The sequence below is a fragment of the Athene cunicularia genome (genome assembly GCF_003259725.1).
Source record: "Athene cunicularia isolate RWA chromosome 11 unlocalized genomic scaffold, athCun1 chr11_part1, whole genome shotgun sequence".
In the NCBI taxonomy this organism is placed as follows: domain Eukaryota; kingdom Metazoa; phylum Chordata; class Aves; order Strigiformes; family Strigidae; genus Athene; species Athene cunicularia.
Window position 1 is genome coordinate 14,804,056 of NW_020799113.1, and position 13,550 is coordinate 14,817,605.

The window sequence follows — 13,550 nt, forward strand, 5'->3', positions numbered from 1 at the left end:
GGGTGGGGGGGGGGTGGGGGGATTTAGATCAAGCAACTTGGGAAAGAGGCCAGTCAGGTGAAGGCATTAATAATGTGTTTACCTGGGACAGCCAGTGAGGTTTTAAGTTTTGAAGTGAACAAACTTAGCTCCACCTCATGTTATATTTAGGTAAATTAATATTGAATATGGTAACTGCATGAAAACATTTTCTGTGTCCAGTGATGAAGCATCCAACTCGGGGGGGGGGGAAACAGGCTACTGCTTTGCACTGCTATTTTAAATTTCAAAATGTGTGGTATTTTGTAGACTGGCGTGGGTTAAGTTAGCGTAGGGATGATTTAGATTGAGGAGCATTAGGAGAAAGTCCTCTAAGGACTGTGAACTCTTTTTGCTACTTTAACATTCAGAGCTCTGCAGACAGCTGAAGAGGAGTGATGCGGTTCACAACACTGATATTGGCATTTGTCAGCCCTCTTTATTCATATTTCTGCTACATCTGCTTTTTTAAAATTCAGCAGACCGTAGCAGGACTAGAAAATTTAGCCCACAGTAAGCTTATACTTAGTACATTTTGTTGCAATGTGTTATACTTTCAAGATACCTGATGTTTGCAAACTGGAAAGATAGAATACTGAATCATTCTGTTATAGAATAAAATTTTTATGTGTGCATTAATTTTACTGGTGGTGCTTGTTCTTGCCAGCTTATAATAAATATTTATATATTGTTTCTCTTTTTTCCAAAGCCTCAAAAAATAACCCCAGGAAAATGTCTGAAAAGATGATTTACCTTGGGGAGAGGGAGAATAAAACCCAAACTTACTCCAGCCAAGAGTCATTTAGGGATTTCCTGTTGTTTGCTTCCATTTTGTGATGTGGTTTCGTTTTCCTCTTATCAGTCTTAAAGTTAGGAAGCAAAGTATCTTCTTACTGTTTGTTTTTTTTTTTTTTTTAAAGGGAGAACACGGATTTAATAAGTTTTCTTCTTTGTTGAAGTGAGGCTTTCAATTAAAAGGCGTTTCAGTAGTCTGATCTAAAGAAAAGTACAGATCTTTACAGTAAAAATTATTTTTAACATCCCTCACTGCACTTTATATTTACATTTAATATCTGTTCAGGGAGTCTCCCTACTTTAGATTTAAAATATAATTCAAAAATAAACTGAATATCAGCTTGTGAGTGAATGCAATGTTTCCTACAGAAGAGAACAAAACTAACAGCTTATTCTGATTTTTCTCCAGTATTGTTACTCAGCAGGTTCTTGAAGCACCACTTACCGGTGTAAGAAATGACTTTAACCGTCATTTGTTCAGTCATGAAAGACTAGAAATTGATGCCGTTTCAGTTAATATTATATTTTTATGGAGCATAAAAGGTCATTTAGAAAAAAGTTGGGCAGAGCTGTTTTCTTTTGCTGCTTTGCAAACATGCTGCATTCCACTCCCCATGGTTATAGAAGCTATCTGGCTTTACCTGTTAAATAAAAGTTTCCTATTGTAAAAACAGGGGTGTGTTCCAGAAGAAGCTAACTCTTACCTGTACTTCTGAGATTCTTTGATGTGAGGTTTCAGTGGATCAGTGTATTTGCAGGGCTTTATCTGGGATTTTGAAATCTAATGACTAGTCATTTTAAATCAGAAAGGTCTGTGTGATTTTCTTGCCCATAAGTATTTGGCAAAATATCTTACAGATTTATTTCCAGATGCTTGCACAGGACTTGTTTCAAACGGTGAACTGAAACCTGAGTTTCCTTTTATAGAGTATAGAATTAAGTCACCTCTGGGTTTTAAGAAGTCAGATAATTGTGAAAATTGTAAGATTGGTCAAGAGTGTAGGAAAGAAACAGAGTAGTGGAACTTTTTTGCTAAAACATTTTGACCTTTAGGATAGGTATTAAAGGTTTTTAGAAAATTTGTAGAGTTAGAGGTTCAGCATGCCTGAAGTTAATCTGAGCCTAGTAACTCAAATCTATTGTGCATCCACAATTCCATTTGACTGGAATATGATCATGACATTTTTTTTTAATGTATAAGAGCCCACAGTTTTCTCAAGTTAAGTATAGTGGTACTTCTAGCGGAGACCCCACCCCATGGGTGGCACAAAAGATACACACTGCATCGGGCTCAGATCAACACAAGTACCCAGCATTACTAGTTCTGTGAAAAACAGCATCTGAGAAATTTTGCTGAGGCAGTGAGTTTTCTTGATACTGTATGTCATTTTCCAAATAGCTTTGTTCACCATGACAGACTAGAACCAGAGTGGTGGGTACGTGATGGGCACAGAGCACCAAGCCCCTGAAAACTGACACACATCCAATGCAGTAGCTTGGCAGAGCAAACAGGATGGAGTTCTCAATTTCTTTAATTTCCTGGCAATTTAATATGTTCCATTACATAGTACCTTCTTTAAGAATTACGGTGAAAGTTGCACACAGTTTTGATACCACTACTAAATATTCAGAAAAACAGTCTAATGATGTTTGTCACTGAGCCCCAAAAAAACTGTCTTCAAACAAAATCTTCCAAATGGAAGCTTATGTGTGCTGAAGGCTCATTCTGTAATACCCGATGCTGCTTTTGCAGCATGCCCAGGTTAGCAGCATCTGGTTACGCAGGACTGTGGCTTGATTTTCTCCCAGTGAATGATACAATAAGTCAGATGCTTACTAGTTAAGAAGCTGCTACTAACCACAACTATGGTATCATAGCTAAATAAGTGGTGAAACATGATTAATGATATTATTACTGGGTTCTGTAGCATTTAGTTGAGAGACAACACCCTACATAGAGAGTGTGTGACCTGCAAAGCAGGTGCTTGTTTCATCTTAGAAACATGACTAGTTTAAAGTTTCTGACCTTTACATTAATGTTTTCATTTCCATGTAAATTTAAAATTTGGTCATAAGCTTGGTGTTAAATGCCTTGTGAGGTAGGAATTGCAGTAACCAAATTTATTTTCTGAGGTGGCTATTATACAGTTAAAAACTGTTGCCTAGCCACATTGCTGTAGATGTTAGCAATTCATCTATCAACGTTACAGATAAGAAATATGGAAGATGGAAAAGGTAGATTTTTTTTATTCCTCTGTATCTTTTTTTTTTAATGTATCTATAACACGTCTGTTTTAATTTGGGTTGAGTTTCACATACATATGTCTTGAGATTCTGTATTCCTTAAACACGAAGATGTTCATTAGTGATTATAACAAGCAAGAAAAAGAAGGAAGAATATTATCAGCATACCGAAAGAACCACAATTTTGAATGTTTCATTGGGTCTTTTAATAGTTCCATATATGTGCAAAAGAGAATAGAAAATGATAGAACCCCATGGATCTTCATTTGTCAGTGCTGTTGGCTTTGTAGAGCAATCCCAACAGATGGTGTGAGGCAACTGTTGAACAAGAAAATAAAAAGCAATTCAGAAGGAACTTAGAAGGGGGAAAGAAAAAAAAAAAAGGGCACTTTTCTGGAGAAAAGAAACCCTGTTGCATGTTTAGGTCATCTTCCCATCAGTTGTGCAGAAATTGCTTGATCAACCATGGCAGTCTTACTTCAGTGTATCATCTAAAGAAAACCACTTATTCTGGTGGGATTGCCATTCAGCAAAGAAGACTTCTTTTTGCATGTGTGTAGGGTGACACACATTCATATTGTAACAAATCTACAGATTGACTCTGTCAAGGGTATGAGTTTATATATTTTTTAATAGAAACACTTTTTTATTACAAAGCCAGCATTTAATAAAATCACTAGAAGAGTTATTTATGCAGACTGTTCTGAAGGAAAGAAGTTCAGAGCACTAGAATGGAATTCAGAAGTCTGAGTTGAGTTCATGCATTTTTTTAAGTTGCATTCCTAATTATAATTTTATAATTTTAATGATTAATGGATATTCCTTTAAGATTTTTTTCACTGTAGTAGCTTAAAAGCAACTGCGGCCTTCAAATTTTGATCTGATTATAATGTGAGAAAATGAGAAGCTAAATTGGACCAAAAACCCAAACTACTGATTATCATTAGTTATGCAATTAATTTATTTGTTTTATGGTTGTGATACTGATACTGTTTCGGTGACCCAACAAGCACAAAGGGATTCCTTGTTTAGTAATAAACATGAGCAAAGATTATGCGGTAATGCATGAAGATCAGGTTTCCAGGTGGCTAATTTTAGCTGCTTTCAGTGCAGTTTGTCAAGGTCATTTCGATTTTCCTGAGGACCTGGTAGACTACCAAGAACTTGTTATGCTCTTGAGGCATATGGTGCTTCATCTGTGCATCTCCTTGCAGGTGTGTACTACTACCAGTAGGAGTAAAAGAATCATTCAAGGAATTGCAAACGTAAACCTTAGATTTGTACTGTTGGACTAGTTAGGGTCATAATTTAGTTCTTAGCTGTAGCTAGTGTTTGGGCAAGTAGATCCACAAGTGAAAATCATTATTAAAAACTAGTGCTTTATATAATTAAATTATGAATGTGTTACTCATTCTAGGGAAAGGCATTACCAATCCTTAGAGTATATCCAGAATGGATTCAACTCAGGAGAGATACTTAGTCTTGAAGATTCTGTGCCCACACAGAATTGAAAGCAATGCCCCTCTATCATGAATGGCCATACCTACTGTAAGAAAAGTATTCTTACAGTAGAAGCAGTGCTTTACTTATGGAACAGATAAGGCAGAATTTGGGAGGGTTTTCTAGGAGATAGAATTTTTTCTGTGTTAAATTTACCTTGGGGCTTCCTTTGTAGTGATAATGCAGAGGGTGTGAAGAAACTGTTGTTGTGGAGCAAATTAAAATGGGTTTAGGCCTTTGAGGGGGGAAAAACCCCCCATGTCTGTAAGCATTGAGGACAGTGATTTGTCTTTGTTGTGGGAAGTACTGTTATGCCAGTGAAGGTCTTCAAATGTGTGTCCTACGCAACCCACAACCAATGTTGGAGAAATGCCTTTCTATGAAAAGCCTACTGAGCAGAGTGCTAGCTATTGCAGACTGCTGTCACGATTTTCACTCTCAACATTGTCTGGTAACTTGTTTGCTTTTCCATTAATTAATTAAGATATTATTCAGACATGTGTAGTGTACTTTCTACTCCTGCAAGATAAATTCTTTTGAATACTGCCAAGAAGCTGCTCCCTTGGCTGATGTGAATCAGGGCATGCATGAGGAAGGCTACAGCTGTTGTCTACTCTCTTCCGCCCTTAGTGCTTTTGAGGGCGAGCTCTGCCACGTGAACAGCGGTACGGCCTGTACCTGCTGCTCTTGGTGGCTGTTGCAGGCGGCAGCAGCAGTGTGAGTTTGACATGATTCCTGCCAGTTTCCCCGCTGCCCACAGGATTGCGGGAGCAGCAGGGAACTGACGGGAGGCTTGTTCACTGCGCTCGGGTGCTGCTTGGCAAAGCTATTAGCAGCAGCACGTACCCCGGAGCTCTCTGTGCAGGCGCAGGACCACGTTGTATTGGTTTATGTTCAGTTACATTTGGGTGGTTATCTTTGCAACCATGGAAAGTGAAAACGTATTTTTCTAAATAAATTCTTCACCTCTTAAAATACGTGGCTGCCTCAGGGTTTTGTTTTCCACACTCTTACACGTTTGTCAGTTAAGAATTTCTTTCTTAATGCTGATAGATGGAATAGGGTTTGTAAGCCATTGGCAAAAAGATATGCTTCTCCTTTAGGATGTTTGATCCACGCCCCTCCTCAGTACGGGGGAGGGGTATTTTTGGCTTGGCAAAAAAAGGCTTTGTCCTTTTTGTTGTAGATGCTGTATAGCTTTTGAAATTGTTTTCAGTGTGCATGATGATTTGTATCTGTTCGATTATTTTATAGCCACGCATTTTTTGGAAGCATGAAATTATCAAAGACCTCTGCTGCAAATTAGATGATTTTTGGTGCTTTGATTGCAAAGTACACGCAGATATTGTCCTCTGTAGTGCAAGTGTGTTCTGGTTGTTCTAATCTCAAAACACTTAAGTTGCTTTCCAGTTTTGTTTTTTGTTACAACGGTGACTTACTTGATGAAGGTTTCATTACTGTTTTATTTAGCTTGGAATGGCTTGTTGATGTCTTCCTGCATCTTCATGAATGTCATTTCCATAAGGTTAGAAATGTCGTAGCAAAAACTTTGCTTTATAAAAAAATACGGTCTTGGCTTTCTAACAAATAGCTTACTGTTTGTGCAGTGCAGGAGACATAATTTATAAAAAAGCAAAAGTATAGAGCAAGAAGCAGAAGGTCAGCCTGAGGACTTAAAACAGAGTAGCCTCGTCCAGCATGCTCACAGTTTTACAGTAAAAAAGTAGTTCAGGTTGTTGAGGAGTAACTAGGGAGACAGCTTTGAGCTCTGAGGAGGTATAGCATAAGAAACTTTGTTTAAAGGAATAAAACATCTAGAAAGATCATTGCAAAAGAATTGTGAAAAAGCCACCATTTCTATTTTGCCCACTTAATTATTAGGTGGGTTTTGTTTTGTTTCTGGCCCAGGAGTTTTGAAAAAAGTACCAATTTCTTCTAAAAACCCTCTAACCATACTGGCTTTAGTATCAATTTGGCTTAGAGCTCAAATTATACCAAAAGCACATTGGGAATATATTTTGTCTAGCTGATCTCAAAATGCAAAATAGTACATTATTTAGCATTTTTAAGTTATGAATTAGTAACCCTAAAAGATAAATTGCTGCACTTTGTTATAGATATTCTAACTATCATGTAGAAGTATCTTGGCTAGAGTTCTCAAAAGTAAAATTAATAATTGTCCTTGTGATTAAGCTGCATATTTACAGAAATATCTTTGAACTTAAGTGGTGGTGTTAAGAATCTATTTACTGTATTGGTACCCCTAGTGTTTTCAATGGACAATGAACTTAATTTTTAAATTAATATTAAACAGAAGTGAAATTCTGATTAAGTGTAAGGCTTAACAATCTCAAAGTCCTTGCAATGTTTTAAATTTTCTGTGGAAAAACACGTGTCTCCCAATAAAAGTATAAATTAAATAAGCAAAACAGAAATCAAATCCTTATCTTTATTTTCAGAAGGCTGTTAGAGTGAAGGGTATTGCTAGGATAGAGCTGTGCTGTCAGAAACTCCTTTGGTTTTTAATAGCCTTTCAAAAAAAACGATCATATCTTCTTTTTGGGTGTATTTGATGTGTTGACAATACGTATTTAAAAACTTGTCTGATCTCTAAAAATAGCGCTTTAAACACCTCTGGAACGAAGAGGAGTTTACCATACAGCCCTGTCCCACGTGGTGGGAGGAGGGGAGGTCTTCACCGCAAAGCCTCTGTAGGAGTGGGCAGGGGCAGAGGGGTAAAATCCAGTTAAGGAGTTCTTCCATTTTCTGTAGGAAGCAGGGAGATCTGTAAGCAAACGCTTATACAATCACTGTTGCTAGCTTATAGTAACAAATTTGGTGTAGGAGAGAAGAAATGAGAAGTACACTGGAGAGCAAAATACGTTTGAGGCCACAGACTCTGTTTTTAATCGCCGTCCCCCAGCGCCGTTTCGCGAGAGAACCGGAACTGCAAAGTCGCAGTGAAGTGAAGTCTGAGACAGAAAAACGCTCAGTTCCCACGATTTTCCATCCAGGCGAAAAAAACGAGGCAGCAGGCGTGCGGGAGGTGGGACGGGAGGAGTTAATGCCCGTACCCGGTGTAGGGAAGAGCAGTCCGTCGGGGGTTAAACTGCAGAGTCTAATGGAATAATAACGGGTAGCACCATCTGCTGGCCTACTTCCGCAGAAGGAGTCAGTATTTTTAACGACATCTCTAATATTCATGCTGATGCATTTTGATGCTTTGTGCATTCATTTCTTTCTGTGCTTTGTTGGAATCTGGCTATCTGCTTACAGCTGTTGGAGAAGCCGGGCGCTGGAGGGGAGGCGGGCAGCCCTCGCCACACCTGGGCGGGAGGATCTGTGGAGGTGTGCTTGCCAAGGGAGGAAAATGTTGATAAATCACAATGTGTGTTTGTGGAGGGTTGTGCATATCTTGGCTGCAGCTCGCTAAATAGGCCATTTAGCAATCTTCTTTCAATGCTTTTCTCTTGAGCACTGCCTGGGGTGCTGAAAAAGCAGAGGGCAAGCCTTTGTCTGACGCCAAAAATGTCTTCAGTGAAGAGGCCAAGAGGAAGGGTAAGTGAAAGCCTGAATGAGTGGGAGGAGGAGGGGTTCGTTGGGCTAAAAGGCTAATGGGATTGAATAACCTTCCTTATTACTGGCTGCTGCTGCGGGAGCCGTGCTGCATCGCCATCTTGAGCTTGTTGCTGTTTTCTCGGGTCTTGGTTATTTGTTATAGCCTGTAGGCCTTAAGGTGGCATTTTAGAGAGCGATCCTGAACCCCGCCGCCCTCCCGGTGCTGCAGCGCTGCTGTGCAGCCCCTGATGAGGCACCTATAGAAAATGTATCCAGTGAAGTGCACTGGATTTGTCCCGAAAATGTGTTTGGAAATTCCTGGTCGCTTTTCTTCGTGCTGTAGGCAGAGGCGCATTTACGGGTGAGAATGTAACATAACTGTTATCTGCTGGGTTTTTTGTCTATTTGAATAGGAAATTCTTTCCATTCCTCAAAGGGGAAAGGGGGAGGGGAGGAAGGCAAAAACATGTCTTCTAGCCTGTTTAAAGAGAGGCTGATAATCTGAACATTGCATTCGTAGTGTAAACAACTCTGCGTCGATGCAACGATGATTAAAAACCCGAAATTAAAAACAAGTTAGATTTTCCACCTAAGGCAGCGACCTTATGTTGATCTAAATAAAAGAAATACTGCTTTCTGATATTTTTTTTTAAATATAGAGCTGTGTAATTTTAGTTTTGATTTTATCTTTTGTCTGTTTTTAATCCTGATTTTGGTCGAGCATCTGTTCTGTTCAGCACGGAGTTAGTCTTGTAGGTCTTTCGTTAGCTTTAAGGTAACTGTGGTCCTGATATCCTACCAAAGGCGAAATACTGATGCTGTTACCTTCGGGAGTTCCTTGCTTTTTCAGATTGTATGAGAATCACATTTATTGGAGATGTTGGAGGTGTGTGTCAAATATATGGGAATGCTGGAAAAGGTTAAGTATCGGTGCTTCTAACTACAGAGGTGGAAAAAAGGCTGAGAGAATTTGACAGATATTTTTTACTGATTTTTTAGTACATGGATCGGTTGTTTAAAACCCACAATTGATGTACTTACTCTGAAACCCACGCCATTCTGTGGTATAAACAGAATGCCTTCTTTTTTCTGTCTGCATGAGTCCCTGCAAGTTGAATTTTTAATAACGCACATCCAGATCAAAAACATTTGCACTTGTTCTTTCCAAAAATGTTCTTAAAATAAGGTGATTGTGTTTCCTTGTTGTCTCTTGCTACAGCCTCCTTCCTCCAAGAAGACTGATGGCTCAGGATCATATACTAAGTTGCAGAATACCCAGGTGAGGGCAATGTCTGAAAAGAAGCAGAAGAAAAAAGCAGACTCGGAAAGTAAACAAGAGAAGGCAAATCGCATAATATCTGAAGCCATTGCAAAAGCAAAAGAGAGAGGAGAGAGAAACATTCCACGAGTAATGAGTCCTGAAAACTTCCCCAGTGTTTCAACTGAAGGAAAAGAGGAAAAGAAGGGTAGAAAAGTTAAATCCAAACCAAAGGACAAGGAGAGCAAAAAACCGAAAACTGGTTCCTCATCCAAAATTAAAGAAAAAACAAAAATTGGGTAAGTAGATTGAAATGTTTCCCTACTTCAGACTGTAAGTTCTTGATTAAAATGAAAACTGCTTACTGATAATAAAATGTTCTCCTCCACTGCCTACACAGAATTCTTCCTGATTAAGTCCATGTGTGGACTCTCTTATTCAGGAACAAGAATGCTCTGTTTTCTCTTCAGATAAAATCACTGTAGGACTGTCCTTTTGAAACGAATTATTTTAAGTTCATATCCTAAAATAGTCTGTACTTGCTTTGAAGCAGAGACAAGACCAAAGTATCTTTCATCTAGTGTTGTAATCAGTTCCGACTTCAAATTAAGTTTATCTGATACTATAAATACTGTCTTTATCAATTTTGGCATATATCTTCAATACAGTGTGGACGATAAACTGCATAGGGAGGAACTGGAAACTTAATGAACTTGTTAGCAAGTGAATATTCTTATAGATATCACATGTATGGAAAGTAAAGTGCATGTTGGAGAAGTTGTATTCTAAGCAGTTTGTAATCTTCAGTCGTGTCAATTTAATCTGCCCTCTTAAATTGCAGACTCAGCTGGGTCAAGCAGGGTGGATACCTTGGGGTAAGGAGCTTTCAAAAGACACTAGATATTAGAACACTCAAAGGGGTTCAGTAGGTGGTGTGTCTTCCGACCCTAGAGCTAACCTCATTCTCCTGTATACTTCTAAAGGAAAGTGTGTAATTTCCGATGTTAATTATGTCAGTCAGGACTTGAAATAGAAATCTTGGTTACAGTCTGATTTTTATTTTTTAAATCCATGTGCTTTTTGTGGTAACAGAAATATTAACTGGCATATCTCTCCAAATTTAAATGTCTCTTATACATATGTATGTTTTCATGTATATGGAGCAAAAGTGAATGTGCTTTTAATCAGCCCATTTCTCTGCTTTTTATTCTTTTTTTTTTAAAGAGATCAGTGCTTTTGTTACATGTTTGAATTAAACAACTTCCTTGAGAAGTTATCCTATAGTATAAAGGTTACTGCTCTAAACTTGATCCTTAACATGAGCTTTCATGGTGTGAATTTCTTATAGTTATGGGTTGGCATAGGAATGCTACTCAGTACTCCTTAACACACTGTATAATACTTCCTTTTCTTTTTTTCTCCATGTTGGATGCATTCTTCTATGTTTCACTTTAAGGTTTCTGAATTTACTTATGTTCTGTAACAGACATTTTGTGAGTCCGTCTAATTAGAAGATGTACACACTGTTGTTGAGCTAGTGTCAGTTTCCTGAAGCTCCATGTCAACTGCTCTTAGTGTGATTTTTCTTCATTCCTTTGGGTAATTAACAAAACTTGCCAAGATATTATCCTTCTGTATACTACCTAGTTCCCATTAATATTTTACTTAATCAGCAAAGTAAAATAAACTGTTACCTTCGATTTATCTTCCACATTCAGTTTTCTGTCTTCATGAAATGCTTAGCTGTGCATATGAATTAGGATCAGCTTTCAAGATTTTGCGACAGCATCAGTTGAGAAACGGGTAGTTCTCAAACGACGTTTTTTACCGTGATATTTGTTTTTTTTATCATGATACTGCTTTTAACTATGTGGAACACGTACCTAAAGGTTTAGCAGTCAGATCCTGTTAAACAGCAGTGAAGAGACCCTTCTAGAGCCACATATTACAGATTTTACCGAATTTCTAGTTGTTATGATGGACAACAGTAAATCAAATGCTTATACCCATACTTCATTTTTGCATCCAAAAACTTGATGCATTGTTATATTTTGTTAGCAATTATTTTATGTTATTTGTATAAATACATAAAATTGTAACTATTTAGAAAAGAATATACTACAGTGGTTTTGAAGCCCAGTAATTGCAAGAAGGCCTTGATTTTTTTTTTAAAAAGAATAATCTTACCAGACTCTGTTTTCTGTGCAAATATAACTTGTTGATCTTACATAAGCATATTTACTATAGAATGGCTATGCATGTCTCCTCAAAGTTGGTTAAAAAAATTGCATGAAATAAAATTTCTTTTGTTTAAAAAAGAACAAAGTTAAATCCAGTAACTAATAAGGGTTTTTGTAAGGCTGAACAACTCTTCTAAAGGTTTCTTTCTATTTTATATTCTTACATTAGGAAAATACCTCCTAGTGAATGTAAGCACATCTTGGAAATTATTGTTATGTCAAAATAGGATTGGGGCTTTATAAATGTGTTGCTACATTGTTTTTCTCATTTATTTTAAAATTCCACAGACTCTGACTGAATCTTGGGAGAAAATTTTACCATGCTACAATAATACCTTTAGAAGACAAGTGCTTTATTGGGCAAGAAGGGGAGAGAGGATCTCAGTTCTATGAAACTTTTGATTTTCTCTTGGAAGGATTTCTGAGATCTGTTTAACCCAATAAGGAGAAAAATAGCAATGTCATATATACAACTTTGCTTGCATTTAAAAAGGAAAGAAAGCCTGGAGATAGGAGAAATTCCCCACATGATTAAAAATATAAACAATTTCCAGCTGTTGTAAACTTACCAACTGTAGTTCTTCTGCAAGTAATAAAATCAAGAATGAAACCTTGGAGCCAATAAAGGTCTACAGTAAAAGAGTAGTGAAGTATACATTTTTAAGTGTAGTGGAGAATTTGGGTACACCTGTCATTCCTTTTTTAGAAGTTCCACTATATGTTCATCTCGGATGAATATATTTCTTTTCAGTGTTTACTATAGTGATCCCGTTTAACTTGCAGTAAGTGTTTGAACATGCTGATTCAGTTTGGATTCTGAGAGCAAGACCAGTGCAAGAGGTGGTGAGGAGTTACACGTGTTTGAGAAGATTGGGAATCAGACATGTTGTTTCGGGTGACTCCTGTTTGATTTGCAGGCTAGTATAGACCTGAAAGAGCAGAAACTACTAACAAATAGATTGATTTTTTTTCTTTGAGAAGTGTTTGGAGAATGGTTTTAATCTGATCTTTCACATCTGCTAGCATCAAACATAGCCTATCCAATATGAGCACAATTGTACCCTCTCGAGTCCAGCACTCAAACAGCAACCTCTTATTTAGATTCCAATCATAAACTTAGCTGGGATCTTAACAACGGTCCTGTCTGTGTAGCATATCCTGCATGGTATGTCCTGTATTGCTCTTAAGGAGGATTTGCACAGTTACCCCTCTGTGAAAATGATATACTCTGCGTTGTCGCTGCGTCACTGACAGGGTAGAGCTGGAGCTGGAACATAGCTGCTGAACAAACCTTGATAAAATTGCCTGGTAGTCATCAGGAAAAAAACTGTGTGCTTTTGAATGTAATACATTACAGTTTTTACTGAAACTGAGTAGTCTTCATCTAGGATCAAGAGGAGTTAAGTACTGTGTCTTGATTTGGGGGACAGGATGGTTTTTAAAGTCTTCCTAATTTTTTGTGTAGTACTGTTATTTACTAAAGACACTTCAGCATCTGTCTTCATGAAATGCTTAGCTGTGCATATGAATTAGGATCAGCTTTCAAGATTTTGCGACAGCATCAGTTGAGAAACGGGTAGTTCTCAAACGACGTTTTTTACCGTGATATTTGTTTTTTTTATCATGATACTGCTTTTAACTATGTGGAACACGTACCTAAAGGTTTAGCAGTCAGATCCTGTTAAACAGCAGTGAAGAGACCCTTCTAGAGCCACATATTACAGATTTTACCAAATTTCTAGTTGTTATGATGGACAACAGTAAATCAAATGCTTATACCCATACTTCATTTTTGCATCCAAAAACTTGATGCATTGTTATATTTTGTTAGCAATTATTTTATGTTATTTGTATAAATACATAAAATTGTAACTATTTAGAAAAGAATATACTACAGTGGTTTTGAAGCCCAGTAATTGCAAGAAGGCCTTGATTTT

At 37.6% G+C, this 13,550-nt stretch overlaps 1 protein-coding gene across 6 annotated transcripts in view; it reads left to right on the top strand.

Annotated features, from left to right (window-relative positions):
• CHD9 (chromodomain helicase DNA binding protein 9) overlaps nucleotides 1-13,550 on the top strand; it is an 89,138-nt gene that overhangs the window by 26,084 nt on the left and 49,504 nt on the right. For 4 of the 6 annotated variants that reach the window (XM_026856559.1, XM_026856558.1, XM_026856557.1 and 1 more), the window contains exon 5: nucleotides 9,335-9,672. In XM_026856559.1, coding sequence (XP_026712360.1) covers nucleotides 9,335-9,672 — 338 coding nt within the window. Of the gene's footprint in view, nucleotides 1-7,742; nucleotides 8,116-8,226; nucleotides 8,477-9,334; nucleotides 9,673-13,550 lie in introns of those variants that run through there. The other 2 variants (XM_026856560.1, XM_026856561.1) reach the window with 2 other exon arrangements.